Source organism: Neodiprion fabricii, chromosome 6 (genome assembly GCF_021155785.1).
Source record: "Neodiprion fabricii isolate iyNeoFabr1 chromosome 6, iyNeoFabr1.1, whole genome shotgun sequence".
Classification (NCBI taxonomy): Eukaryota; Metazoa; Arthropoda; class Insecta; order Hymenoptera; family Diprionidae; genus Neodiprion; species Neodiprion fabricii.
The window spans coordinates 16744567-16771797 of NC_060244.1; the positions used below are offsets into that span (position 1 = coordinate 16744567).

Sequence of the window (27231 nt, forward strand, 5' to 3'; positions counted from 1 at the left end):
GGCGGAGGTGGTAGGAGCTGGTCGGAGGTGTTCGGAAATGGTAGGAGGTGGTAGAAGCTGGTAGGAGGTCGTAAGAGGTCGTAGGAGGTGGCAAGGGGTGCAAGAGGTAGATGGAGATGGTAGAGGGTGTTTGGAGGTGTTCGAGAGTGGTTGCACGGGGTAGGAAGTTCTTGTCGGCGGTTGGTGGTGATCGGCGGTGGTCGAGGAGGACGATGAGAGGGGGGAGGGGGGAGGAGGTGGTTGACGGTGGTTGGAGGTGCTCAAGCAGAAAAACCCAGACGCAGCAATTTGCTCGAGAAAGAATTTGTCAATAAATAGAATAAGTTAGAATAATCAGTATACTTGATACCTGGTCCAAGACACTTCTGAATAGGTCTAAGGAAACGATCCCGCATCGAGGACTCAGGTTTGTAAATTCTGCAGTTCTCCAATGGCCCGGCCAAATCACTATGCCTGGTCAAGCGCGATGGAAGCGACGTCAAGCAATACTTCCAATGATGCACCTTCAACTAAGTTCGGTTTCGTATCCTACTGCCTGCACGCGTTACATATAAGTATTTGACACGTTAAGGAGTGTCTCTTTAGGAGACTGCTATATTTTTTAATATGTTCATTTGACAAGATTATTGTAATATTTCCATTTCTGATACAGTTTATAACGTGAATCAGCTTCCATCACTGTCGGTTTTAGGGCCAACTGCAGCTAGTGGAAGGCATGACCACGTTCGTGTACACAGGTCTGGGAACTCCGTCCAAAAACTTGTGCCTCTAATTGAGGCCGATATTTCCAAATTTCGCCACGTCGCTAGTGACGGAGGGGCATGGGCGCATTACAGTCCCGCCACGGTCTATATCGGTCTGTCTCTATCACACACGTGCCCCCGAGATTGCAGCGCTCCGCGCGTTTGCGGCCAATGTGGGAAACATGTGCCTCAGATAGAGGCACACTGTGGGGTATACGAAATATATGGGAGTTCCCAGACCTGTATACGCGACCGTGTGCACGACCGCTGTGTACGTGACCGTGGCGCCAGCGCATGTATGAACTAAAGGAGACTGTTGAAAAGATTTTTAATATGAATGTAAACGGGACTTCCTAATAAAAATTTTTTATCATTAATTAAAAAAAAACTGTTCATATTAAAAAGCAAGTGATGATTCGTAATTGTTCCTGATTTATATGTGTATGATTTTCTGCCAAAAAATGTAAGTAAAATCAATAAATAAATAACATGACACTTAGTAAATATCAGGTTAAGTTAAATGCCAAAGTGACTATAAGTAAATGAAGACAAGGAAAAAAAATAATTAGTTATCCCTCAATAAGATTTTAAATAATTATTGAATCAATATACAATTTTTTTTTTTAATGTTTAGTTTCAAGTAAACGATGGACATCAAAACAGGGTTCCAATCAATCAGTCAATAGCATTTCAACCACAGAGTATCATCAAGGGTAAAAATCTTGCTCGTGCGGAACATGTAAGAGATGTCGAGGAACATCGGCGAAATAACGAAAGTTATTTGATAAAATCGCGTATTATTCGACAAGCATCTGTTCATGCAACGCCTTACATTACATCGTTTAAAGGTAATTGAAAATTTTATAATTTATATTGTAGCTAATGGTAGTATCAGGATTATTTTATCGAGATTTAATTTTAATATTTTATATAAATGCGGTGCGACATGTCATTGATGTGCAATGTAACAGCATTTATAGCAAAAATAAAAACCGCAAACACATTGATGCCCTAATTTTATTTTAAATTAGATTAAAAAGTTTATCAAAGACAAGTCAAGAGCAGCAATCGGATAAGCCAAGTGCCTGGCAATTTGTCAATAACAAATATACGAAAGGAGAAAGGAGATGCATCGATTATTTTTGATCAAGTGGCCATCATTATAATGCGCATTTGGTCCTACATCTTGCGGAGTCACCATGTCGTGCACACTCATGTATTTTTTACTTGGATGGGCTTATTTCTTTGGCGCAGTTTCTATCGCTTTGCCGGTAACTAACTCAAATAACTCGACTGCAATTAAGAAAAAGGAGGCGACTCAACATCGGGCTGATTACATGTAAGGCAAAATTTTGTTAACCTTCCGAAATGTGTACTTCGCTGAAATTTTTGTGCAATTTTATTCATGTCGAGTACTATTAGCTTCTTTATAAAGTGATTGTACATATCGGGAAATATACCTACGCTATATAAGTAATTTCACGGTCGAAAATGGTTGATTCCAATTTCAGAATTCACCTCACAGTGTCATTTTGATAAACAATTTTTTATCCAAATACTTGCCTATGACGGTCTTCCTTTACTCCACAGGCTTATCTTATGAGTGATGGGCAGTTTTTATCGAAATTTATATAATGCGCCAGAAATAGAATATTGTGTTACTAGTGCGAAAAGTGGGCGATTTAAGACGAGTGTGAACTTTGCAGCGTGACCGGAAGCGAGCGCTGTATTTCTTAGAGCATGTATACTACTAGATGCCGCTACGCATCCGATCAACCTCGCGAAAACTGCAGCCGAAGTAAAGATACATATATAATATATTCGAAATTCTTTGTCTCTTTCACTCTGCACAACTTTTCATGTAGCTTATTTTTGTACAAATATCTAATGAAATTGGCATATTCCACATCAGAAGATTTGCTAGACATTAATACGTATATGCATCTAGTTACAATATTTTAAATTAAAAACATTTTTATAAAAATTGAAAAGTATTCATGATTGTACATAAAAATTGAATACGTTTCCTTTACAACCTTCAAGTCAAGGTTTGTCCTCCTGAAGATGATGTTTGAGCACTGTTTTAACAACCAACACTTGAGAAGAGTCAGTACCAACAGTCTTAACACAAAAAAATCGTACTAAATCGCTTCGTTGCGATCCGATCCGTTTATTTTTTTTATTTTTTTTTTTGGAGTATACGATTATAACAGTAGAAGTTAGGAGAGTAGTTACCTGTGCCATCGGTATTAAAATGACATTTATATACAATAACACAAATATTTTATCTGATTTCACGATTTCCATTGATTCCATAGATGTATTTTAAAGTACCTAATGTGAGTAAAATAGCGAACAATTTTATAAAATTAATTTTGAAGGCTCGTTTTCATGAAGTGATATATAATTACGAGAAATATTATTTAATGACGCTTAATTAATTAATAATCCAAACGAAAGAGCAATTATTATAATGATAAAAATATTGATGTGACATTGTTCCATATTGTTAGATGGTTTTAAAAATTTATTTTATAATTATGCAATATTTTTAGGCAATATTAGGTTAGTAAAAAATTAATATTTCTCGCAACATTGGTTCATGAAAATGAGCCTTGAAATTTGAAGTTCTGATATGGCTCAAAGCCTAAGTAAAATAATTACAAATATACGAGCCTTTAGGGGGTGCGATCGTCTCCTCCCCTCGGATCCGCCGTGGCACGTGTAATACACGCCACTTCCAACACTTCCCAAGGAAAGTTTCATTTGAGAAACTATTAACGTGCCACTGATATCGAGTGAAATTAGGGGTTAGGCAACTTATGCTAAATGACACAGTGCGTAAAATTGAGTTATTCGAAAGAGCACATGCGCCAAAGAAAGCCTTAGTGTCTAATTAAGATATAGCATTACATTTGTACATAATTTTCAACAGCAGGTGTTCGAAAAAAGTATATTTTATATTTAGTGTAGATACACACCCGGGATTGGTGCTCACAAGTTACATACCGAAGTCGTGAGCTGGAATGATGCCCGGCGGAATTGTCACGACGAAAATGCATCCCTAGTAATACTCAACTCCATAGCCGAGGCAGAACTTATCGGTCAGCTCATTAATCGAGCGGGCAAACATAACGGTTGGGTTGGTGTCCATGACTTTTATCACGAAGGCGAGTTTGTAACTATCCACGACGAAAAGCTGATCGAAGCTGGATTTGAAGGGTGGCTACCAGGGGAACCAAACGATGGATCGCAAAGCGAAGATTGTGTCAACGTTCATGCCACTGGCAAGATGAACGATGAAAATTGCAACAATAAATTCGTCTACGTTTGCGAATTACCTCGTGTTCGGTCGAGTGTAGAAATGAACTGGGTTCAAGCAAGTCCTTCAGAAACGCAGGACCCTGCTGGTACCACAGTAAATCCTACAGTTCATCAATCTGCAGTTAATATTCATAACATTTTCAATTTCGTTTCAGTTAATAAATGCGATTCTTGATGCCAAGAGTAATTTTTGTAATCTTCGAAATATTCTATCAAGTTTTTATACGGCATGTAACTCTGTAAAGTACATTACATGAATAAATGAGTATGTCTGAATTGGTGAAGGTTTACGAAGGATGCGCAATTTTTCTGATACGACAGTTTAGGAGAACGTGTTCTACGTTTCAATAGATTTATAAGGTAATTCTCGTAATATGTTCATCAAAATGGATAAGGATCAAACTTAAATGCGATTTTATGATTGAAATGCAGATAAAAGTTAAATAGATTATGTGTTGAAAGTAATTTTATTAGTATATACTGATATATTTCCAATTAGAAGTTTTACGAAAATTCAGAAATAATAAATTAATATTATCGAGTAGGTTTCCCCATTTTCGCTCACATATTGAAGTTTATGAATTTTAATGAGTACATGGCATATTCAATGCTATGGATTCCGTTATGAAACATGTATTTCATATGATGTTGTGTAAGCAATTTCTTTTTCTATTTCTCATCAAGAAATACGATTGGTATGAGAATTTATAAGGTATTTCCCAATTTCACTAATCCAGTCTTGAAACTTATAGACATCAAGATCGGCGGTCACCGACCGCATCAAGTTCATCGACAAAAAATATGTAAACGCGCGCGAGTCGATGCACTACCTTTTACCGCGAAGAGAAAGCCTTTTGCCTACCCGGCGAAAATATTATCACTATTTCTTCCCTCTCACGATGAAATTCAAGATTTGACAAGTTTCGTAAGATGCTAGATGTTAAGAGTCTTCATTTAAGCCCTATATCTATACGATCGATGCGCGGAGAGCCTAAATATACCAGTGGTAGTATTCCCAGCATCGTAGAAATGATCAGTTCGATCAAGAATTTTCGTCAACTTTCGGACTATAAGACTAGACTAGCTTTAAAACCCTCGCTCGCTAAAGCTTGCTCGGGGTCGGATGCCTAGTGTAACTGATTTTTGAGCTCGTGCGCTCGCTTACTAGTTGTCAGTGTTTTATCATATGCCATATGATAGTTCTAGGGGAGACTGGGGCACGATGGACTCCCCAAAAAAGTCTGGTATTTGCTTCACAATATACAGAATGAACACTGTCTTTGCGCATGTGACGCAAACCGAATCTGCCCGTAAGATTTTTCCTATATAATGTTACAAATCACGTTTACACATGCATGTAAGTATAACGTATTGTGATTTTATGACAATAAATTTCGTCAAATAATACCACAGAATAATCAGCTAAGTGCTAACAGTTGTGAAACACGACGCACAGCAATTTTAGCTCTAATACTCACCAATTGTAATTTGTGGATCCTAGTCGATCGGATTTTTTTCGGATTCAAAATGTTGTCTGAAGCATGCATATTGATTTGATAGTACAAGACATGACGTTTTCAATAATCAAACTTGTAAACTTGAAAAATAGTCCTGAAAGTTAAAAGTCACTAGGTCAAGGACCTGGACAGCCGTAACTACGGAGCGCTTGTCCTGGAAGTCGAGTTTCACCAGGTAGCGGACCCGAAGCGCGGGATCCGGGAGGTTGAGAACCCGGTACTCGAAATACGTAGCGGACCCACTGATATATATATACACTGGATTGGATTTAAGCGTGGTGCCGTCACGCCAATTGAACGGTAGCCATTTTGTACAGATTCTTGTCACTTCAGATATATATAAATATATACGTGATATATGCATGTGTATATAATCGATTGTGTTGGAAAATTACAGTAACAATTATTGAGGTAACAATGAGTACCTGCGTTTTTTGCAAAACAAAGCAATCAAAATATTGTGGGCGATCATTTCACAAGTGAGTATACAACGCTGAAGCGTTCTACAAATGATAACTTGCAGAGGTTATGTCAGCATACGAAGTATTTACTAATTATATTTAACGAGTATTATAACGTACGAATCGTGTCAGTAAAAATTCACAATATTTGAATTATGAACCGATCTTATTATAATTGAAATTGAAAACTCGGGTATTATTGACTCAGGGATTAAATTATAATTCGATGTGTAGTCTTCCCGTGAAAGATGTGTTCCGCCTTGCCGTACCGAGCGAATCAGTGATCAACATTGCTTCTGTTGCTGAAAAAATGTTCAGGCATGCTGTAAATTGCAATCAAGGTCTCCCTCCAGTAGAGCCTCAGTTTCCAGGTATTTTGTGTTTGCAGATTTTAAAAAGTCTTTTACAGAATCCGTTGGAAAATTTAATATTCAGTGAGCTAGATGCTCACATTTTCGACGATGCGCCAGATGAGCTTTCTAATCACGTATATCAATTCACAAAATCTGTCATCAAAGAGTATATCGAATTACGAATGTTTGCTTTAACCAAGATTGCTACTTTGCGACAAACAGGATTGAATATACGGCATTACACAAATCGGCAACTCGTATGGGCCAATCAGTACCATTTATATCCCCTGACGAGATCCAATATGTCACCTACACATTTGTACCTGATTTGCATGCTCAGATATGTATATCTTTTTTATTTTCTTTTGATTGTGCTTGTAACTTTTTCTTCGTGTGAATGGATTGTGGATTGATACTACTAATTATATTACGGTTGTGGTTTATCGCACGCTACTCTATAAAAATCCCTTAACATTTGCAAGGAATGTTTTATTCTCCATATTTTTGAATAAAGTTTTTACTCACCCAATTCGACATAATTTAATTCAAAACTTTTTTTACATGTCTTAAGCTCCACTTTGATGCCAATGGATGGTAAATGGATTCCCTAACGGTTGAATTAGTGTTATACAAATTTTTGAATAATCCGTATGGAATTCAGCCCACCATCGGATAAAGGATAATGGACGGAAACTTCTTAGAATTGAGGACTTCTTTTGAACATAAAGAAAAATCACGCTTAAATACAAGTTTTTCGTCATATTATTTAATGATCTTTTACATCATATAATTGTAAATAATAATATACTTTCGAAAAAATGATTTGTTCTCCATTTAATGTGTCAAACATTATTTTACTCGTCAAAAACTTTTTTGTGTGACGAATATATCGTTAGATTTAAATAGCATATTTTACGCAGTTCAAATCTAGCGCGCACTCTGTGACAACTTTCTGTACAAGATGGCGGAAATTCAAGTGTTCAATTGGACACGCGAGCTTACACGTAGAGTATACGGTAATATCCAATCCAGTGTATATATATATCAGTGAGCGGACCCGAAGCGCGGGATCCGAGAGGTTGAGAACCCGGTATTCGAAATTTGCGGAGCGCGACTCTCATCCGTCCGCTCTACTGCGCGGTTGTTTGCAGACTGAGGAATTCGGCTGATTTTCGTCGTGGAGAATTACTATAGATCGAGAACGTTAAGACAAAAAAAATTTTCGACGACGTCACTTTTTGAACAGCCGAACATCCAAACTTTGGTTTCGAACTTTAATACTATGAATAAATATTTGTTTCTTGGATATGAAGGACAATGAAGCAGACGTAAATTTGTTAACGTTTCGACCCGGGTGGGGGCCCTACCCAGAACGAATTTTTTTTCATATGATAATCTCGCACAAGAACAAGCCAAGGTTATATACAGAAAGTGAGAAGGAAGAAACAAAACATATATAGAAAAAAGTAAAAGAAATAAATAATTAATAAGTAGATAAATAATAATTAAATTAAAAATAAAAATTAAATATACAACTTAACGAATAGCTAACATAGAAAATACATCACTAAGTGAATGCGATTTAATTTGACAGAAAACGTTATTATAATCACCTGGTGCAAGAATTTTTTGGATTAAAAAGCATGATGTGGAACATACCGATGAACAAGTTTAACAAAATAAAATTTTGAAATACACTGTTACATTATACAGTGCAATATAGAACTCCCAAGCACACATCGTGGAACAAAATTACTGGCAAGGAAGGAACGACATTGAAATTAGATGACCGTTAGAGACGTTGACACAACAACGGTCGGACAAGAAGAAGGCTTACGGGCCAGTAACAGACATAGATATGGCCTAGGAACATAGAAGCGAAAACAAGACAATTTTGATGATAGAGTACAGATATGCACAATAGGTAACTTAGGGGAATAAAAAATGGTGTATTACCGACGTATAGATATTACTGAGATATTCAATATCTTGACGTAAATTAACTGAAAGAGGATGTGCAACAATGTTACCCATCTCAAGAAGAAGGCGTTTGTAATACACCGGTTCCACAGCTAAGACGCTATGCACTAGTTCGTTCATAATTAAAGACATTGTTTAGTTCAATGGAGTGTCTGGTTAAAACAGTGTAATTTTCATCTCGGCCGTGAATGTTACGTTTGTGCTCCTTAATTCTAGTATGTAATTGCCTACTTGTTTGCCCAATGTATATCTTGTCGCAGTTTTTGCAGGGAATTTTGTAAACCACACAAGAGCGCTTGTCCAAGGGTAAACGGTCTTTGCCTGAGTAAAAAAATGGGGATAAGTCATGTTGTTTTTTCCAACAAACTGGATTTTGTACCTAGCGAAAATTCTGTTTAACGACTCAAAAAGGCCAGCGTCATAAGAGATAGACACAAAATTTTTTGGAACAACAGGAACGTCGCCAAGATCATTGTTGTTGGAGTCATTAGATGACAAAATCGAGAAGTTTCTTTGATTTTGTATTGTAAAGCGCCATCGTGATGCATAGAGCGGGTAGGGGTGATATTAAACTTCATGAATGCATTAGTAAATTGTATCCTAGCGTGGTTTCTGAGAACCTGTGGAATGAGAGAGATGTTGGACTTAAAATCTGATATGAGGTTAACAATTTAATACTATGTATGATGATATGTGTCGTAAACTTTATATTGAAAATAGCTTCAATAACCAAAGATAATGCATTATTATTTCCCGATCAATCGAGTATAATCAATTATTTTTCCTCGCTATCAGTTTTTTGTTTTTTAGTCCCATGAACGACGCAATAGAATATCAATTTATGTGGTTAAAGTATCATTTATTATCATCGTCTTATTTTCTAAGTACCTATTTAATCTAACAAAAGAAAGATAAAAGAATATTTTTACCTGAAATTGAAAAATATTTTGAGTGAAACTGTAAATTATCTAAAAACTTTTCTACCATTAAGACTACGTACTGAAATTCACGAAATTTTGGTGCCAAACGCATAGTTTCAAAAAAACAGGAAATAAACGATGAATCGAATAATTTTTAACGATTTAATTGAATACGACTCGATTGAATCGATAAAAATTAATCGATTATTTCGTATTTTTTTGAAACGATCCAAATGAAATCAAAATTTCGTAAATTTGACTACGTTAGTATCAATGGTGGAAAAGATTTGTTATAATTTATAGTTTCATGCAAACCATTTTTCAGTTTCAAGTGAAAATATTTAGTTATCTTTCACTTATTACATCAAATAGATACTTAGTAAGAAATGATGATAATCCTTATAATACCTTAATTACATAATTTGATATTGTATTGCGTCATTAATGGGAGTAAAAAAACAAAAACCGATTGCAAAGAAGAATAATCTAATCGATCGATTAATCGATTTAAAAAAATAATCGATTATACTTGATTGATCAGGAAAAAAGAATCTATTGTTTTTTGTGATTTTTATTGGCACCTAGGAGCACGGAAGACCGTAGTTGCGCCAAAATAAAAATTCCATGGTTGTCCAGTGTGGGTAAGATTCGAGTGTTGCGCATGATTGCAAAACAAACTGCTTTGTTTGAAGAAAAATGAACAACACAGGTGAACTCCTTGCTGCAGGTTTGCCACCAAATCATACACTTCTACTGCAATTTCTTTCCGATCAATAATACAAATTTATGATTTAAATATTTGTGCCTCTCGTTCGTACATGGCTACGTTCAGCGTTTCAATACCTATACCGAAATAGATAAATGACTAATTTGTAAATAGATTCACATTAATTCAATATAATTGGTGACAACTACTGAATGCAACGTTGCGACAACTTCAGAGACATGAAAAACGATCCTGTGTCTACAAAGAAGAGAAAGTACGAAGACATGTAAAAACAACTAGCCACAAATAAGACAGATATTTGTGCAATTACGACTGTGCATACTCTCTATAAAAGTCTTTCTACTGTGATTTGGAAATTTGCCGATGTAATAATTCATTACTAATTGTGCTACGGGAGGATAAGATTATGATACAAATATCCCAGAAGCTCTATCCTTATTCACAATCTGTTTCTTTTATAATATATCGTAGTGGGGCACATACAATCAGACCACGGTCGATTTGATTTGAGAAATATCATCTAAATAATTACGTTATAAGATTGTTATAAGATCACAGAATATTTTATTCAACACCCCTCGACTATGTTAAACACTGTTATATATTACTTACATACTTTTAAATTATTTAATCCTAGTTACGTCGGTTCTTTCTCACTGTGGCAAAAAAAGTTCACGGTATGTGTGAAAACACAACTTCAAATATATAAAAAAAAGTCTATTGTTACAGGTAGTTATAGACACAACTCGAAGAGTATTAAATGATTGAATAATGAATACCGGACTTCAATAATCATTGTTTCCCTCATCAAAACCACACTGTACACATTCTTTTAACGAATCAAATCAATTACCTAAACGGCTAAATTGTAAATACATTGTCCGTATTATGCAGGATTGGATGGTAAACCCATTGACCAAGCATCCAATAATTTTTGGTCACGAGGACCTGCTCCTAAACTCACCATCAGTCCAGATAAATCTCCTCTGTGACCTCGGCCTCTCATGGCATGCACTACTTTGGCTATGCTGAAAAAACAAGAACTAAAATTTCTTCGTAGATAATACACAGTAAGGCTCTATTCTTTGTGATCATCATATGCATACATACTTTGCCCATTCTTCTTGCAGAGCAACAAAATGTGCTTTCAAAACAGGTTCTCCAAGCTTCTCATTATCAAACGCCTTTTCTATTTTAACCAATAGTGTGGGTAACTTTGCAGGCAGAGTACCGGCCCACCTGATAAGGTACGAGTTTTCATTTGCCATTTTATGCTCTTTTGGTATGATATCCAATCGACATATTTCAGAACTCAGCAACGGGACTGCCACAGATGTGTCGACGCCTGTGTATCGTATAATTATAGTTTAATTTTAAAAGTCGATCTATAAATTAGTTCACTCACCAATAAAATTGCACGCATTTGGGTTCATATATTCAGTTGCTTGCGTGACAACTCGTCTACATGCTACTGGAACCAAGTAGCTCAGTCCATATAACAGCTCTAGAACTTCTAGTTTTGAACCGCGTACTAAAACTTGAATGCCTGTCAAACTTGCATACAATACTTGTCGGAAATGCTCTTTTCCAAGAATACATTTGATTTCCTTCAAAATGGTAATTGGCGATTTATAAGAAACGTCTAAAAACTCTGGTGCCACTTTTGTCTCCTCGAGTGTAAGTTTTGGTATAATGGGTGATTTTGCATTGACCAGGGTAAAGCCTTCGTCCACTTCTGCATCATGTAAGCATTTTTCAATTGTGAATTGAAAGGTATAATTGTGGAAAGAATTGAAAATAATATTTGTAAACTACTGTTTTCAAAAGCTTGTTGTTCTATCTTCTAGGTAAAATTTGCCCTTCAATTAATTCAATGATTGTCGATTGAGCATTTTACTCGAAAGATAGGAACACATAGTCTAAGTGATATCAATTGTCACAGGGTATGTTGGAAGAAGGATTCAGCACAAAATTAGTCCAGAAATATGGGGATAATGGCCCAGAATATCTTTGTAAAAAAATAACAGTATGAATTTAGAATGTAGGATGGGCATAATGTAATTTCTTACCTAAAATAGTGACAATATGTTAGGTGAACAGTTCTATTGAGTCATTTTACATACCTATGTGATGTTCCAAGTCATAGCTCAATTCATCATCTAACAAATTCATTGGTAATATTTCAACAAAATGTCGAGCTCCTGCACTAAGTATCCACACTAACCACATGTGTATCCTAGAAACATAATGATACTGATAAACACTGAGATTTGTCAAAGGATTAGATGCAGAGAACATGGAATCTCGATATGGTGACGATGACTGAATATTTACCTCGCAAATACATGCTTTTCATTTGTAATATCTCCAAGTGATCTAGGCTGCTTATTGGAATTAGCTTCTGATCCGCTACTAGCAGTTTTTAATCTGGCAGCTCTTTGGGGGCATTCAGCTTCTTCTGTGTTGTACTTTTTCTCTGAAATATCTTGAAGTTCTCTAATCACTTCTCTCAAGTTATCAACTAAGAAGGGCCACATATTCAAGAGAAATTGTTTATCGCGCATAAACACTATGAAACTGTACCATCTTCTGAATCCTCGAGTCTAAGTAAAAAAAAAAATTGACATTAAATGCGTTGCGTGCTATTTTAGTGTCTATGCAATTTATCAAGAAAATGTTTCATCTTATATAATTAGAAAAGATGCATTGTATTTTCATAATAATCACCTGGGCATCTTTCAACGTGAACGTTTGACTCAAAACATGACCCCTATGGTCGTCACCGAAATAGCATATGCCTTCTTTTCCTGAGTGTACCTCACAGCTTAAACTTCTGGAATTTACAAGAACATAATGTCAGAAATATAATGACAAATTTATTTCACTAATACGCAACTGAAGTAGTTAGAATATATGACATCTGCATTCAATGGTTCGCGTTTTACACAAAGCTACTCCTACACTTTTGTACATGAATAAGATACTTGAAATAAAGGACTAGAAAGAGGGGAGATTAATTAAGTCACACCCATTCATTAGAAATTCACTCAACCACAGTTTTTTCGTAGTCGCTCTAACATCGCATAATTGTGGGGAACTTTGTTAGGGAGTATTAACTATAAAAACTCATGTAATATCTGGCAAAATGAGCCACATCAAATTTCTTTTTGATTAAGAAGATCAATTATCTAAGACAAAACATGAATACACTACATACCAAATATAGCACATATTTTTTCATACTTTAGTACATGTAGAAGCTTGTACTAACTACGAAAAATCTGAAAATTCCAGGTTATAAAACAAAAAAATCAATGATTGAAATGAATTCATTTCGTGTTGCCCAGACTAAGGCTGCTGGATTCCAAATGTAAGCTTGGACTTTTGAAGAAAGAGTAAGAATAAAAATTTTATTCCACTTTTGTCCTCGTCTCAGAGATTAAATTATTGACCCTGAATTATTGATATTAAATTATTATTTGGAAGTAATTCTACCCATTTTTTAAGTTCAGTTCACAAAATTATATTTTTAATTCAATCCTCCTTTTTCACCCTTCCTCTTAATTGTTCTCAACTGAGCACGATAACTGCGAAATTATTTCAATTACATTATGGAAAGAAAAACAATGCTGAACGTGTACCTAATACATGCATCTTTCAATAGACTTCCTATTTCCTGAGTGAGCGGACATTGAGCAGACAAAAAGGAGGTTCTTGTTTCGTGTTCGTTGCTCAAATATTTTATATTTCCCAAACTTTTGCAGCCTTCACAGCCTTCAGATTGAGCTTTTCCTTGGAGGCTGTCAGCTTTCTTCAGAACATCCTTAGGCCCATAAAATTTAAGCTTTTCTGTACTCTCGTTGTCGAAACAGTTGCGATAAGTCTGTGTTGTGAATACTACTTGAGGCCCGTGCATTTCGCAGAATGTACACAGCGCAATCACTGCGTTCATTTTCCTTTCGGTAAAAGGATCAGAGGCAGCAATCCTTCGGCACGAGATCTATATTTTTTTTTCTTTTTCTTTGGTAATTGTGACATTACCTAGAATTTAAGGTAATTTTTTAATATTGATATACATCTGCTAAGACAATATTATACGAATACGAATGGATGTACTTCTAGAGTAAGTCAATATGTGTTCTTCTGTACATAGGAATACAACAAATACTAAAGGAGTTTGTTATATTTACGACTTGGACAAATCAGAAAAGAATATATCACAAGTTGAAAGTAAAAGCTACTTTGGTACATGAATATTTGTACGGAAAGTGATTTTTCAGAGTAAAACCTGCTTGTCATATAGTTGATAAATACGTATTGCTGTAAATAGAATACATTTGATATGACATAACCTAGAGACCATGTAAATTTTAAAAACGTTCGCTAACCGTAAGCGATGAACACGATGTGGTAAAGCTGCTAATTACTTGCCTTTTCACTAATAGTTATGCGCAAGCAAACAATTATTTGGCAGTCATTTCCCGGAATACAATATAAATAACAACCAGGCAGAAGCACATGACATTTTGAGATAAGATCAAGTACTGCCTTATCAAACGAATAAACTCCTTGTTTTGTTTCGTTGCGCTCGATTGTTATACCGCATAATATCGTTAATGTAGACCACTTCACAGTCGGTACCATACATGAACGAGATTTATTGTGTCGAAACGCCAGACTATAGGCAACTCTAAAAAACTAATCTGTGTGAAATCTTCCAATTATCGTTGTTTTTAGATGCCGATCGATCTTCCACGCATGTACTAGAAAGACTGATCATTGGAATAAAGACGCACATTATCTATAATTTCCGACTATAAATCAGAAAAGACATCTTTTATGATTAATGCGTTTCATCAAAAAGTATTAGTCATTTATCATATACATGTATAGGTTCTCAAAGTCGACTTCATAAAAAAAAAAAAAAAATGTATACAAAAGTTTTATTTCACATTTCTCAGACATAAGTATAGACATTAGTGGGCATATCCACCTATAGTAAATACATACGTATATACCAGTGTATATTTAAATATAACCAGGTGAAATACGTCGTACTTGAAAAATATCCAGTGATGATAAATTTCTTGAAAAGTCAATAGAGATGTTTATCCTCACATTGGCATGACATTTTTAATTTAACACCTTCGTATGCGGCTCTCATCCAAATTCCAACTGCATGTGCTCCTGGATCCGGATATTCAAATCGCTTAAATCAGATGATACACAGAAGTAGAAAAAAATTGATTGAAAAAATTAAAGACAAGTTAAAATAACAATGATGAAATGCGTTTACAAGTATTTCGTCTTATACATTGATCAAGTAGAGTTGAGAATGCGAAAAATGGGAAAATTTACCTTGCATTTCACCAGACTAGCTCTACCCACAGCTGCTGGCATTTTAATAGTTTCAATAGCTTTAGATTCTGCTGCTTTCACAGCATTTTCGAAAGCCCTGATAGGATGTAAGTTTAACGTTAATGCCTGCACAAGATTATCTTGGGCTGCGAGCAGCGGATCAAGCATTGTTCTGTCTCCAGCAGTTGCCTGACCATATTCTGCTACTGCTTTATTTCCTGCTGCAAGCGCATTGAGCCACATACAAGCATCAACTGGCTCTCTTTGGGACCTCTTTGCAAACTCCTGTAATAATTACAAACTGTCAAAATTGTTAGCATTTCTATCATCATTTGACATTGAATTTACGTTCTGCTACTACTTATCCATTTGCCTAAGGTAACTCATATTATATTTGGGCCTATCCAATCATTTATATATAGTAGCAGTTTAAGAAACGAATATAAAGATAGAAAAAACACATGCCTTAGCACCTGCATCGAAAAACAGTGAATAAAGCCCACCCATAATTCCACCCATCACTCGCTCGATGATATAACTGATTTGCCTGAGTGTAACAAATGGTCTGTAACCCGAAATTTGTTTTTCCTGGAACATCATAAATATAATAAGGTAACATATGCATGAGAGTTTACACTGAGAGTCTGTAGATCCAAGTACTATATAAATGGAGATACTTTGATTGCGGCTTTTATGGCACTAGTGCCCTGTGCAACAGATGTACCACAATCACCATCTCCCGAATCTTCATCCATGATATTTAACTGCTTAGAGCAGCTAGTTAACGCCTCGCATGCAAACGTTAGTATCATAAGAAAGACTTGTGCTGTATGTTCATCGAGCACAGGACCACAAGCTTCAATTTCCGGTATATCACCGCCACTGACAACCTATCAAAGTAAAATTCCTTAGTTTTACCAACAAAAATTCAATTACGTACTTAAAATGTATATATGCATACAAAACCCTAGATTTAGTATTAGATACGATTCGATGACTAAGTTGTTTAATTATAAATAGATGGTACATATAAATACATTTGTATAGTTAATACTAACACTAAGTCTCGATATCTTAGAGCCTCGTCCTAGTTTCATTACCTCCGCGTTAGTACTCAAGCCACTCTATAAATACAACAATAAAAACTCAATTAAGTGTAACATTATAAATTATACCTAAATATACAAACATACAACGACTATATACCCAGTCTAATACTTTGGGCCAAGCTGGAACAGCTGTCGGAGCGTCGAGATATTTAATCAGTCTTGTATCTGATGATAATTTCAGCACTGACAATTGAAAGCCACTGGTATCCAAAGAAGTCATGAGGGTTCCAACGTAAATTCTTTCAACACATAAACCACGAGAGGTCAACTGTTGTATGACTTCCATTGTAAATACGCCTAATTCTATTTGACTTGACCCTTTTTGAATGACAAAACAATAACGTAAGAATAATGGGAGCTGAATTTTATAGGTAGGGTACATGTGCTAATAGTCGGCCACTTGTTTAATTTTCTTTTGTTTTATTTGCCATAAAATATATGGATTGACTTGAAAGTTTCCCATTTCATTTATACTTATAACTTTTACAACAGTTTTGATAACCAAACATTGTTTTACATGAATACACACGTTAATTTCTTGGTTTATATCAATATTTGTATGGTGCGATTACTTTTTCAATGAATTGTCAAGTAATGAATTTCTATGGTAACATAGCTGTGACCAATCACCTGGTGGCCGACCACTAGCACATTCACCCTACTGTAAAATCCCACGCACATATTAGCAAACTGAAAAATAAATTGTCATTTTTCTCACCTCCAAGATTGTTAATAATTACAGCAACCTTATTTTCAGCTATTTTGGAATCATCAGGCTCAGCAAATTTCAAACTTGCTTCAGCTGTTATGTCTGTCATGATATCTATCAACTGACAAACAATATCTTTAGCAGTTGTAAAGTCAACTCGTGTTGCTCCAGGTTCGCCATGGATCCCAAAGCCTGTGGAAATTCACTGTAAATTTAATTTGAATAGAACTTCTGACACAGCATTACATCACCAAAAGTACCTTCAGCAAGCTCTGATTTGTAGTTTGACAAATTTTTATACATGACTTGATGAAAGTGATGGCAATGATTAATTATTCACCAAACGCACCTATCTCCATCTGTTCTGTACTTGAATTTCCAGTGCATGCACAAATACCAGCTGATGGTGGAATCCTAGTGCAAATACCAATGGTAGCAAGTTCACCCGAAGTTATGATTCTGTTACACACTGCCCAAATCTCTCCTAACTTTCTGCCTTCTTCAGCCATGGCTCCTGCAATCTTGTGAATGAACAAAGTAGCAGCTAAGCCTCGCCGCCCAGCTGTTTTTTCAAATGATTTTAAACAGGTGTCATCACCGACAGTGAGCATTGAAACGATTATGCCTTCATTCTGGGCCCTTGACTTAGCAAGTCCAAAGTTGATGCGGTAACCTGTGTAATTTTGAATGATGATCAGTACACCTGAAATAAAATAAATTCAAGCATTAATTCTTATACTGTCTGTTTTTCCTTCTCCTAAATCAGAATACTTATTTTCGCTGATTTAGTATTACAAGCCACACTGATACTCGATGTGGGAGAATCTATTGACACTGGTTCCTTTAGTTTGATATTCAACAACAGTAAATTCTATGAAAAGTAATGAAGAGAACAATATTCTTTAATGATACGCAATTTATGGGAATAGTTAAAGTAAAAAATTGACTATGTCTGGTCGCATCTTAGATGTTTAAGAATATCACATTTTGTTTATTAATTTGTACCAGCTGTGTGTGTATTTCAAATATGAATGAAAACAGGTGAGCACTAGAGGGTTTAAATCATCTTTGTCAAGTATTTCGAACAATTCCACACCATCACAAAATACAGGGTTTTCTTGCTCTTGATAGTGTCCACTTTTGTTGCATAATTGGTGACCATATAAACTCACTTTATGGATATTCTTAATGCTTATCAGATATCGTTGACTTTGTTCCCAGGCAATTTTCTCATATAAGAGATGCAGTAGGAAGTTAGTGTAGTGAGAGCAATGAAACTAGAAATTGATGAATTTTTATGGGGCAATGTCATCTGCATGTATGCAAAGAAGTCTCACCTGGTGAATGATTGGTGCCTAATTGTTGAATTACTTTCAAAATCGATTTGCTGGGAGGTGCTGAAAAGATATCGCCCACAACGACGCCAGTCAGCATTCCTGGTCCAACAAAGCCAGTATGTGTCGGTTCGTTGCCCGCTCCTCCACCAGATATTAATTTTACCTGTTATATTAATAGCAATCCAATTGTGGTAGTCCCTTAAAGAAATCACGCTTGCTGTATTCAATATTCACTCACATATAAGATTTTCTTCCTAACATGTTGGACGTCCGGTGACGCTACTAACTGTGACTTATCGATCTATTGCCATGACTAGTGGGCACATGCAGACTAATTGTAAGTTACTAGATGCGTAGCTAATCACTAATTGAAACAGACATCAAAGCTAATTCAAACTCACCTGCCCAGGCATTTCAGCATGGTCTCTTCGCAGAATTGCTCTGTGACCTTCAAGAACTATAGTCCCAGGATGTGTCAGGGCAAAACCTAACAAGTATTCGTCTACAGCAGTTTTGGGATCGTTCCAAAGCCTCTGGGATCTCGTTATACCGATAGGACCTCTATTCTTGCACGACATAACGAAGCGTTTTGGTACTCAAAATATTTAACTATATTCTGCAGGAGCTAGATGTATTCAAAACGGATTAAACTTTGAGAGGTTAGTTGTCAGTTAGATCTTAGGTTAGATTGCAATGTATCAAAATTTGTAGGCAAATTTGAAAATTGTGTTCTACATTTTCTGCTTGTATAGAAGTTTTTTTTCCTTTATTCCAGATTGGATTAAACGTGACTTCATGCGTAGGAAAAACTTTCGGGGTAGATAATATTTGGAAACGGGAAATTTTTCGAACATTTTTGCTAATTTTGACACATGCTTTTTACCGGATTAATCAGGCTAATGGCTTAGTTACTATGGAAATAGTTGAAATCCGTCGCATGAAGTACTGTTTTGTCATTTCTCAATATTTACGTCACAGGAATTCTCTCTGTTACAATTGAAACAAATTTTTAAATACGAGGAAGTACATTAAAATGTTATGAACTTCATTGATGGATGCCGTTTAAATTTTTACTTTACAACGTTCTTTAAACGATAACTTATTAATCCAATGATTTAGCCCCACGAAATAGCAATTTGTTTACATAATTAATAATGTATGTATGTACCTGGCGATACATTCTGCATTGATCTCGGTGCTACTATTTGAAGTTCGACCGGGTGTTTAAACCGCGGACATAATACTCCATGATTCTAAGAATAAGCGTCATTTATTCAATCATCAATGATAATTATCGCAGAAACCATGAATACCATGTATAGAACCACCGGAAATCAACCAAATTACCAATTCGGTTTTCATAATTATTTTAGTCATTCTGTTCAGATTAATAATCTCTCAAACTGTTGTTCAACGTTACAAAAAGAAAATATACACTTATGTATGAATAAATTACGATCAATAATAACTATAATTCACTTTATATCATACAGGTACAGAGAATAAGCCAAAACCATCTATACGTATTTTATATTTAATTTACATTTTTTTTTTTATGTTCAAATAATAATGGCTATATATATGGTATCATTCTTACGCCTTGCGATGATATATAATAATCTTTTTCCAAGCAATATGTAATGTTAGCCTACAAATGATTTATAATACACTTACGGGACCTACCCATATGAGTAAACAGTAACAGTAGAAGTACGTTTTCAAAACGATAGCAAGGTATCACTTCTCATATCGTATCGCCTAATTAAACTAATTATTATTATTAATACATTGGTGATACTTTTATTTATTCTGATCAGAAACGACTGATTGATGTACTGTACATCCTAGTAGATTTATGAGTGCTGAAATATATGTGTATTGGCAAAATTGGTAGGTACATATTGCGTTGCAATGTTTTTCACGTAAACCTTGTATGCCATCAAGTACCACATATAAATTATTGCAAACTGGCTGAGCCGCTGTCGACTGTGCTGAAGAGTCTGTGAAAAAGGAAGCTAGGGAGCTGTTCGCTTCCTTGATTAGAGACTCTTGAATAGAAACATTTTTGCACGCATTATCAAAATGCCGTTGGCTAAGAGCAATGAAATAAAAATGAAAGACAAAAAGAAAGAGTACCAACACGGAACAAAAAAGTTTTGTGCCCTAAATATGCGTATTATTAACAGTTTTGGTACGATCGATATTATCGTCATAACATAAAGGTATTTTTCTTTCTTTCCTTCATTTTTCTTCATTTTGACTCTCAGGTATTGTCTAATCATTACGAAACTTTTCTATCATTTTCATCTCAATTTTCAACTTTGTCGGAGCGCATCACACAGATTATACAATATGTAAAAATCTTTTCATTCTCACTGCATATTCTGCGTCATGTACTACGCATTTTATCAGAAACTGATTCAAACTTTTTAGAAAAGTAAATCTTCGTCACCCTCATCCAGCATGTTAGCTGCATCTACGTGTTTTCCAGCTTCGATATTCGCTAATCGCTGGGCCTCGGTCTACAAAAAATAAAGAATATATGAGTAATATCAATATATTATTAATATTTGATCTAAGAAAATTTGTGCCCTAAATATATTATATTCAAGGATCCGTAATAGCAGGACAGATTAGACCTCAGTCGAATGAAAAACATCGCTTATAGAAAATCGGCGGAACAAAACAATTTGAGGCATACAAACTCGGAGTCAAACTTCAATTAAAATCCGAGTGGTGGTGACGAGCAGTAAATAAGATATTGGAGTAAAATTGGAAAAATTTGATGGTGTTAACTACATAATAATATGTGAAAGTATCATAATGTGAATAAAAAAGAAACTATAAATTAAAAATTTGAAGGTAAATACGCGAGTTTTCGGGATCAATTCATACCTATAATTGACCAACGTACACTAAATTTTCAATTTAGATGTATATTACCTTAGCTTTGGCAATCTTCTTTTTGTCCTGAATTTTCTTCAGCCTGTAAAACTCTTCTCTTTCAAGCTCGTCTAATTCCGAAATAATGTATGCCAGAGTGCGTTCAATTCTAGGGATAATGACATGCTCGATCGCATTAACACGACGATTTGTGATTTTGATGACTTCATCCAGAGTGACAAAACTCGTCTGCAATGAAGCGAGTTCGACAAGCAGTTTCACTGCCCTTTGATAATTCTTTTTCAATTTGGCCAATTGTTGACCTCCCCTAGCTAATCCAGCTAGCTCATATGTATCTGTACCGTCCTGATAGGATTCGAAAACTGGAAGATTTACACCCGCTACGTTGTCCTTCTTTGAGCGAATTTTAATCTGTGCCTTAGTCACATTCTGAAGTACAACTTGGTTGAAATCACCAGTGGCAAATTTAGCCTCTGCTAAAGAAAACGCCGCTTCTTTCATGACTTCACCCATCAGAGTTTTTGTCTATACACATGAAATGAAGTTCAGATTAATCTTGGCGTTAGGCTCAAAATGAATTGTATAGATTATAACAGTTTCTTGTACACTCTTTGAATTTCAAGTATCAATAAATAGCAACAGGTACATTCTGAATGTATATATTACAAAACTAAGAATTTACCTCAATGATTTTGCCCAAAATCATTCTGAATCTCATCTGCAAGGCATCAGCTTTCTTCTTGAGTAATCCATGTCCCTTCTGTGCTCCTGCCAGACGAGACTTCATCAACATCTGGGCACTGTAAGTAATGCAGAGAAATTAGTTGTGATCAATTAACTATGACGCCCTGGCTTTATAAATTCAACCAAAATCAAAATCAGGTTAAATTTATGTAGGTAATGTATACTGCAAGGAGTTTAGGAATTGAGGTTTTCTTTTAATTCCTTTTGACTTCGGACAAAAATCTAAAAGTATTCAATACATAAAATTTTAAACATGCAAACGTTTATTCTGAGCATTGCATTTCTCGAAGGTTTCAACAGATTTTATACAAATAATTGTACTATTATAAAAGTGATGAAGAGCATCAGATTCGATTTACGGAGCAAATTTGAAGCTTACCGATGATTTCTTCTCTGCAATTCATCGACAATATCGTATTGCGACCTTAATATGAAAGATAATCGACGAAGACATTACCTATGAATTTTCATCAAATTCTGATTTTGAGGTGTTGATTACCTACTTAAATGACGTAAATTGTGAGGGTAAAGGAATTTAAGAACTTAATTTCCACCTGTGTTTGAAGACACGAAGAAACTATTTCATAGAGTCGAAAAACTTGTCAAGCAATTTATTGGTTTAGTGTTGAAAATTCATTGACAATTCGGATTTTTTGAAAAATCGAAAACGCATAATTGTTAGTAAAAAGAATGTTACCACCACGAAAATACCGAGGATGTACTAGTTTCAATAGTACGAAATTATTGATATTGTTATAGCAATTCTGTTATTTGTAGAGGGGTTACACCCACTTTTTTAGCATGGCAAATACACGACACCTAGTTATGTGAATACATTTTTACGAGATTATGATATGCGCTGTGAGTATTTGAAAGCGTAGGGTGTTGATCATGACGTTAGTTAATCACAATACTCACCCCCTAGAAGGGAAAATCGGTAGCCTATCCTTTCCAGACATATTTCTTTCGGTCAGCGAGCAGACAGGAATGAGTTAAATCAGCTGACATGTGGAAACGGACCGTTCCTTGCTCGACTGCGCAACCGGAAGTGCGGCACACACCGTTTCATTCAATCGGTGCATACCGGCTACGCGCCAAGTCGAAAATCGTTGCAACTCGTGTAATGAACTGAGATAACTGCCTGAACTGCATAACGTTTAATTTACGATCCGTATATATGGTTGTGTAAACCTGCTTTTATACTTTTAGTACGACATTACATATTTTTGGTAAGGTCTGGCTCGATCCGCAGGGTTTTGCGAATCAGAGTACATAATAATACAATGAAACCTTCTGTATGTGACGTAGCTTTGAATATAAATAATTGTGTTGCACCAAAATGATAGCGTATGTTATGTCTCATATTTTTACCCCAAAATATCACCAAATGTGCCAATTGTACCACAAAACGTACTAGCGACGCAACTGTATTACCGATCGAGCGGTCGTGTCTGCCGTTTATTTGCTAACTTAATTGTTAGAAACAACACGATTATCTATAGTCCTGAGGCTGCATTCCGATTGAATAAAATTTTCGTGGCAGATTGTTAATATTATCAGAGATTATGTAATTCATTCATATGATATTGCCCAAGTTTTTTTCAATGCGCGCAAATATGATTGTTCAGTTTTTAAAAATCGTCAGAAAATTAAAAGAATATTTCTTAATGTAACAGCAAGAAAAATTCGTTTTTGCGATAGAATGACTAGAATTATACTAATAGATAGATTTTTTGACGATTTTAATATTTAAACTTTTTAACTTCCTTTTATAAATATTGTTGCTATCATCAGTGATTGATTATAATTTGTAAGAAAAAATAGCGCTTTATAAAAAAAACATTACATGAAAAGAATACGTGCTACATATTTTGTAATACTATATTTTGATTCAAAAGCATCGAATCTGTTATAATTACACATAATAATAATAAGGAGAGGAAGTGTGTGTTTTTTTTTTTTGCAGTCGAGCGGATCACTATTAAATTTATGCTAAAATTAACGGATCCCGCGGTGAAATATTATTGACAATGGAAGATCGTTGTTTTTATGTGTAAAAAATGTCATGTAAAACTGATATGGTAAGCCCTCAAATCCGCACGGAAGAAGATAATGGCAGCGTGAAATAATTTAAAACAAGCTTACGACAAAGTTTTAACAAGGATGAATATATTGAAATTTCAACAAAAAAACAGTAAGTTTCAATCCTCAAATCCTTTTATTTACTTATTTTCGAGGATTTCAAATCAAAGGGAATTAATTTTAGTGTCAAATAAATCCGCTTTTGATTTTCTGTTCACGTTTTGCGCGGCATTAACTCCCAGACTTTGCAGCGTCCAGCGCAAATAAGAGTCTTACACAGTTTCTTTAAAGTCTGTAAAATTGTGGACAGAAACCATCGGTTCCCGTGTGAAATATGTTAAATCTATAATGCAATTATTAAATGACAGTTGTAAGTGAGTCCTGCCTCTTTTTCCAGCAATTTTTCACCTGCTTGAAGTCTAAAATGACCAGCATCGGTGATTCGGAATCGTCGAAAAAATTTGTTCTAAGAAACGGAATTCGAATTGCAATTTCGATATTGCTCAAACCGCATGTTGCCAATGTAGACGTAGCAGACAAGTATTTTGTAAATGGAGTATCCTCAAAGCCGAAAAATGTAATAGATAATATTCGTCTCGCAGAAGATGAGTTGAAGGTTGACAATTTGAACAGAAAAAATCGTCTTAATACACGCAGATACTTCCTTGTTAAAATGGCGTCTATTGCTTGGAATTTTTTGAATATTTCAAATATATTCCCGCAAGAAATATAAAACTTTTAAATAATTTATAATTCAGCTCCGAATGAAATGGTGAAAGGATTCACCAGACAGATATGACATAATTCTGCCAAGCAATATATCGTATGATTTTTAATAATATATGTAATTTATATTATTGCTGATATTATATTACGAATAAAAAACATATAACCGGTATTAATAATATAACTTCTAATTTCAATTGATTTATAAAGTGTTTATAAATAACTTCATACATTAAACATGCGATAACTCGGAGAATTTGAATTCTATGAATTTGAAAACTCAGGTTTCAAGTTTATTAAAGCCAAGGTTTAATTTGAGCACTTATTTCAAATGCACTGATAGTAAAAAACGAACTAAAATATACGGTGCCATTTTTAAAACAGAAAGCCAAAAATCAAATGACTGAAAAGATATGACAATTTTTTAATAACATAACGTAGGATTTTTCAGTCCTTGATTTTTAAATATGGGAAATCTGACTGCATCTACGTTTTGAGCAATGAGCAATTTTTTCAGAATTTATCGAGCCGCTATAGCTATATCTATCAATAAATTTCAATTTTCTATACCACCAATTCATTATATGTGTAAAAAAATATTGACTTTGGTTAATACTGCAATATAAGAATATATTTACAAAACTTTATCATCAAGCGAAACTTGTCCTGGTCTTAAGACCTGCCTGACATTCATATTCACGCGGGATTCAGAGATGTATGACATTATTTTATCCCAGTCGATGCACATCTTCTTAGATTTGCAATCGTTCGTAGAATTTTGATTTTTCCAAGGCATAGAATCTGCTTGTAAGATTTTAGGCACACCGTGATACCTGAGGCGGGAACCTTTTGACATGACAACAACATCTCCACTTCGTAGTAACAGGGCATCGGCTGGATCTTCGAGCGATAAGCCCCCGACTAAAAATATTCCAGTCTGACCAAAACTGACAGAGAATAATGGTGCTTCATAATCTATTTCAGATTTATCCGTATGCCCGGAGAGAGTTGAATTCATTCTGTAATAATTGATTATAGCTGATTCCGCTTTGAAATGACATAGACCAGAAATTCTCGCAAGATATTCTGTGAGGTCTACCATGTCATCGGGCATTTGGCCTTTGAAGTTTTCGGAGTACACTTTTGTGTCCCAATTGTGGTGATAACCTAGCGTTGCCCATCTTAATTTTGGCAAAAGAACTTTGGCTCGCTCAACATTACTGAAAAGTAACAAGTTTAAATGTGAGTTAATGAGAGAAAAGTTTTTCTTTAGTCGACTTAAATTAGTATGCAATTTGTAACAGTTTTGAAATGTGCAATAGAGATCTCAAATATTGTTGTACACATAACGTAGTCAGATAAATTAAAATATAATAGAATTCTTGGAGCTGCTTTCACCCTATAATTAACATACTCAGAGCACACATCCCACCAGTTTTCATTCTCTGATAAGACTTGGTGCAAATCAAGATTCGTTTTGTTTGGCTTCTTTGAATAATCTTTAACGCATCTTGTTATCCAATACCGTTGACCGGCGCTGGTGAAAGGATTTTCGATAAAAATGAGACCTGCAAAAAAAGAGAATGCTTTAGCGGAAAGTGTGTTGGTTTGAATTAGTTGCTAAAATTTTGATCGATTAATTTACCCGGTTTGGCGATAATTTCGTAAATATTCCAATCCTCGGTAGACCTGAGCCCTAGCGAAGATTGCTCCTCCTCAATGGCAACAGGTGAAATTTTTCTAACCTGAAAAACATCCCCGTCAAAAATTTGTTAAATTCTCATTCTGAGCAGCTGGATCTTACTTTGAATAAATCTGGATTTTTAAGATCGATAACAGCATCAAGATCAGGGGGTGGGTCCCTGCTTTTGTAATACTTAAAAGAGTCTTTGAACATTTCTCTCAAAAAGTTACGCGGGCACCCATTTTTAAAGGGATGATCGTTTGATAATGGGCATCTCTACGCATAGTCTCTTCGTGTATGCAGAGAAAAACCTGTGTATGCATTTGTATGTATAAGATACAAAATTATGTCATGATATAATAATAATAGACGTGCGTTGGAATTTTCAACACCAGGTAGCGCATTGAACGCGCTCTAGTACTAAAAAGCATAAGTCGATAATTAAAGGCCGAAGTTCAGAGGATCCGTCGGTAAAACAGACATCGTTACAGAAATCATTAAAAATGATCAACTGCGAACAATTGGAAATTGTCGGGACACGTCGTTTCGTTAA

General features: G+C 35.2%; 4 protein-coding genes across 5 annotated transcripts; 1 reads left to right on the top strand and 3 right to left on the bottom strand.

Moving 5' to 3' along the window:
- Positions 1 to 1892: 1892 nt before the first annotated feature.
- Positions 1893 to 4370, top strand: LOC124184969 (hemolymph lipopolysaccharide-binding protein-like). Of its 2 annotated transcripts, none has more exons than XM_046575250.1 (2): positions 1893 to 2082; positions 3717 to 4359. In XM_046575250.1, exons 1-2 carry the CDS (start codon positions 1943 to 1945, stop codon positions 4240 to 4242), a joined length of 666 nt encoding a protein of 221 aa, XP_046431206.1. In that variant the 5' UTR covers positions 1893 to 1942; the 3' UTR covers positions 4243 to 4359. The 2 variants fall into 2 exon arrangements, with proteins under 2 accessions (XP_046431206.1, XP_046431207.1); XM_046575251.1 differs by lacking the exon at positions 1893 to 2082 and adding an exon at positions 2318 to 2541 and having other exon boundaries at positions 3717 to 4370.
- Positions 4371 to 10566: 6196 nt separating this feature from the next.
- Positions 10567 to 19859, bottom strand: LOC124185547. Its single transcript, XM_046576424.1, has 16 exons — positions 18940 to 19859; positions 18539 to 18701; positions 17542 to 17904; positions 17211 to 17393; positions 16590 to 16810; positions 16442 to 16507; positions 16061 to 16273; positions 15849 to 15971; positions 15384 to 15668; positions 13667 to 14025; positions 12753 to 12858; positions 12360 to 12628; positions 12149 to 12261; positions 11431 to 11760; positions 11136 to 11370; positions 10567 to 11053 (listed from the first exon to the last, which is right to left on the bottom strand). The coding sequence occupies exons 1-16, from the start codon at positions 19114 to 19116 to the stop codon at positions 10912 to 10914; spliced, it is 3348 nt and encodes a 1115-aa protein (XP_046432380.1). The 5' UTR covers positions 19117 to 19859; the 3' UTR covers positions 10567 to 10911.
- Positions 19860 to 20000: 141 nt separating this feature from the next.
- LOC124184962 (V-type proton ATPase subunit D) lies at positions 20001 to 23242 on the bottom strand. Its single transcript, XM_046575242.1, has 4 exons — positions 23105 to 23242; positions 22125 to 22242; positions 21482 to 21967; positions 20001 to 21060 (listed from the first exon to the last, which is right to left on the bottom strand). Exons 1-4 carry the CDS (start codon positions 23143 to 23145, stop codon positions 20968 to 20970), a joined length of 738 nt encoding a protein of 245 aa, XP_046431198.1. The 5' UTR covers positions 23146 to 23242; the 3' UTR covers positions 20001 to 20967.
- A 796-nt stretch (positions 23243 to 24038) lies between these two features.
- LOC124184951 (nucleic acid dioxygenase ALKBH1) lies at positions 24039 to 27043 on the bottom strand. Its single transcript, XM_046575219.1, has 4 exons — positions 26799 to 27043; positions 26640 to 26739; positions 26409 to 26562; positions 24039 to 26214 (listed from the first exon to the last, which is right to left on the bottom strand). Exons 1-4 carry the CDS (start codon positions 26889 to 26891, stop codon positions 25629 to 25631), a joined length of 933 nt encoding a protein of 310 aa, XP_046431175.1. The 5' UTR covers positions 26892 to 27043; the 3' UTR covers positions 24039 to 25628.
- Positions 27044 to 27231: the final 188 nt, after the last annotated feature.

Bases quoted from the DNA above. Each gene is read 5' to 3' on its own strand.
- LOC124184969 (XM_046575250.1), top strand. From the start codon at position 1,943: ATGTCGTGCACACTCATGTATTTTTTACTTGGATGGGCTTATTTCTTT. The intron at 2,083-3,716 runs GTAAGGCAAAAT...TATTTAGTGTAG, and splicing joins CAACATCGGGCTGATTACAT to ATACACACCCGGGATTGGTG.
- LOC124185547 (XM_046576424.1), bottom strand. From the start codon at position 19,116: ATGTCGTGCAAGAATAGAGGTCCTATCGGTATAACGAGATCCCAGAGG. The intron at 16,811-17,210 runs GTGAGAAAAATG...TCATTCAAAAAG, and splicing joins AATTATTAACAATCTTGGAG to GGTCAAGTCAAATAGAATTA. The intron at 12,859-13,666 runs GTACACGTTCAG...TGTAAATTCCAG, and splicing joins TTGAAAGATGCATGTATTAG to AAGTTTAAGCTGTGAGGTAC.
- LOC124184962 (XM_046575242.1), bottom strand. From the start codon at position 23,145: ATGTCTGGAAAGGATAGGCTACCGATTTTCCCTTCTAGGGG. The intron at 22,243-23,104 runs GTGAGTATTGTG...CATTACTTACAG, and splicing joins CCGATTTTCCCTTCTAGGGG to TGCCCAGATGTTGATGAAGT. The intron at 21,061-21,481 runs GTAATATACATC...TATTTTTTGTAG, and splicing joins AGAAGATTGCCAAAGCTAAG to ACCGAGGCCCAGCGATTAGC.
- LOC124184951 (XM_046575219.1), bottom strand. From the start codon at position 26,891: ATGTTCAAAGACTCTTTTAAGTATTACAAAAGCAGGGACCCACCCCCT. The intron at 26,563-26,639 runs GTAAATTAATCG...CTTTTTTTGCAG, and splicing joins CGAAATTATCGCCAAACCGG to GTCTCATTTTTATCGAAAAT. The intron at 26,215-26,408 runs GTATGTTAATTA...GTTACTTTTCAG, and splicing joins TGGTGGGATGTGTGCTCTGA to TAATGTTGAGCGAGCCAAAG.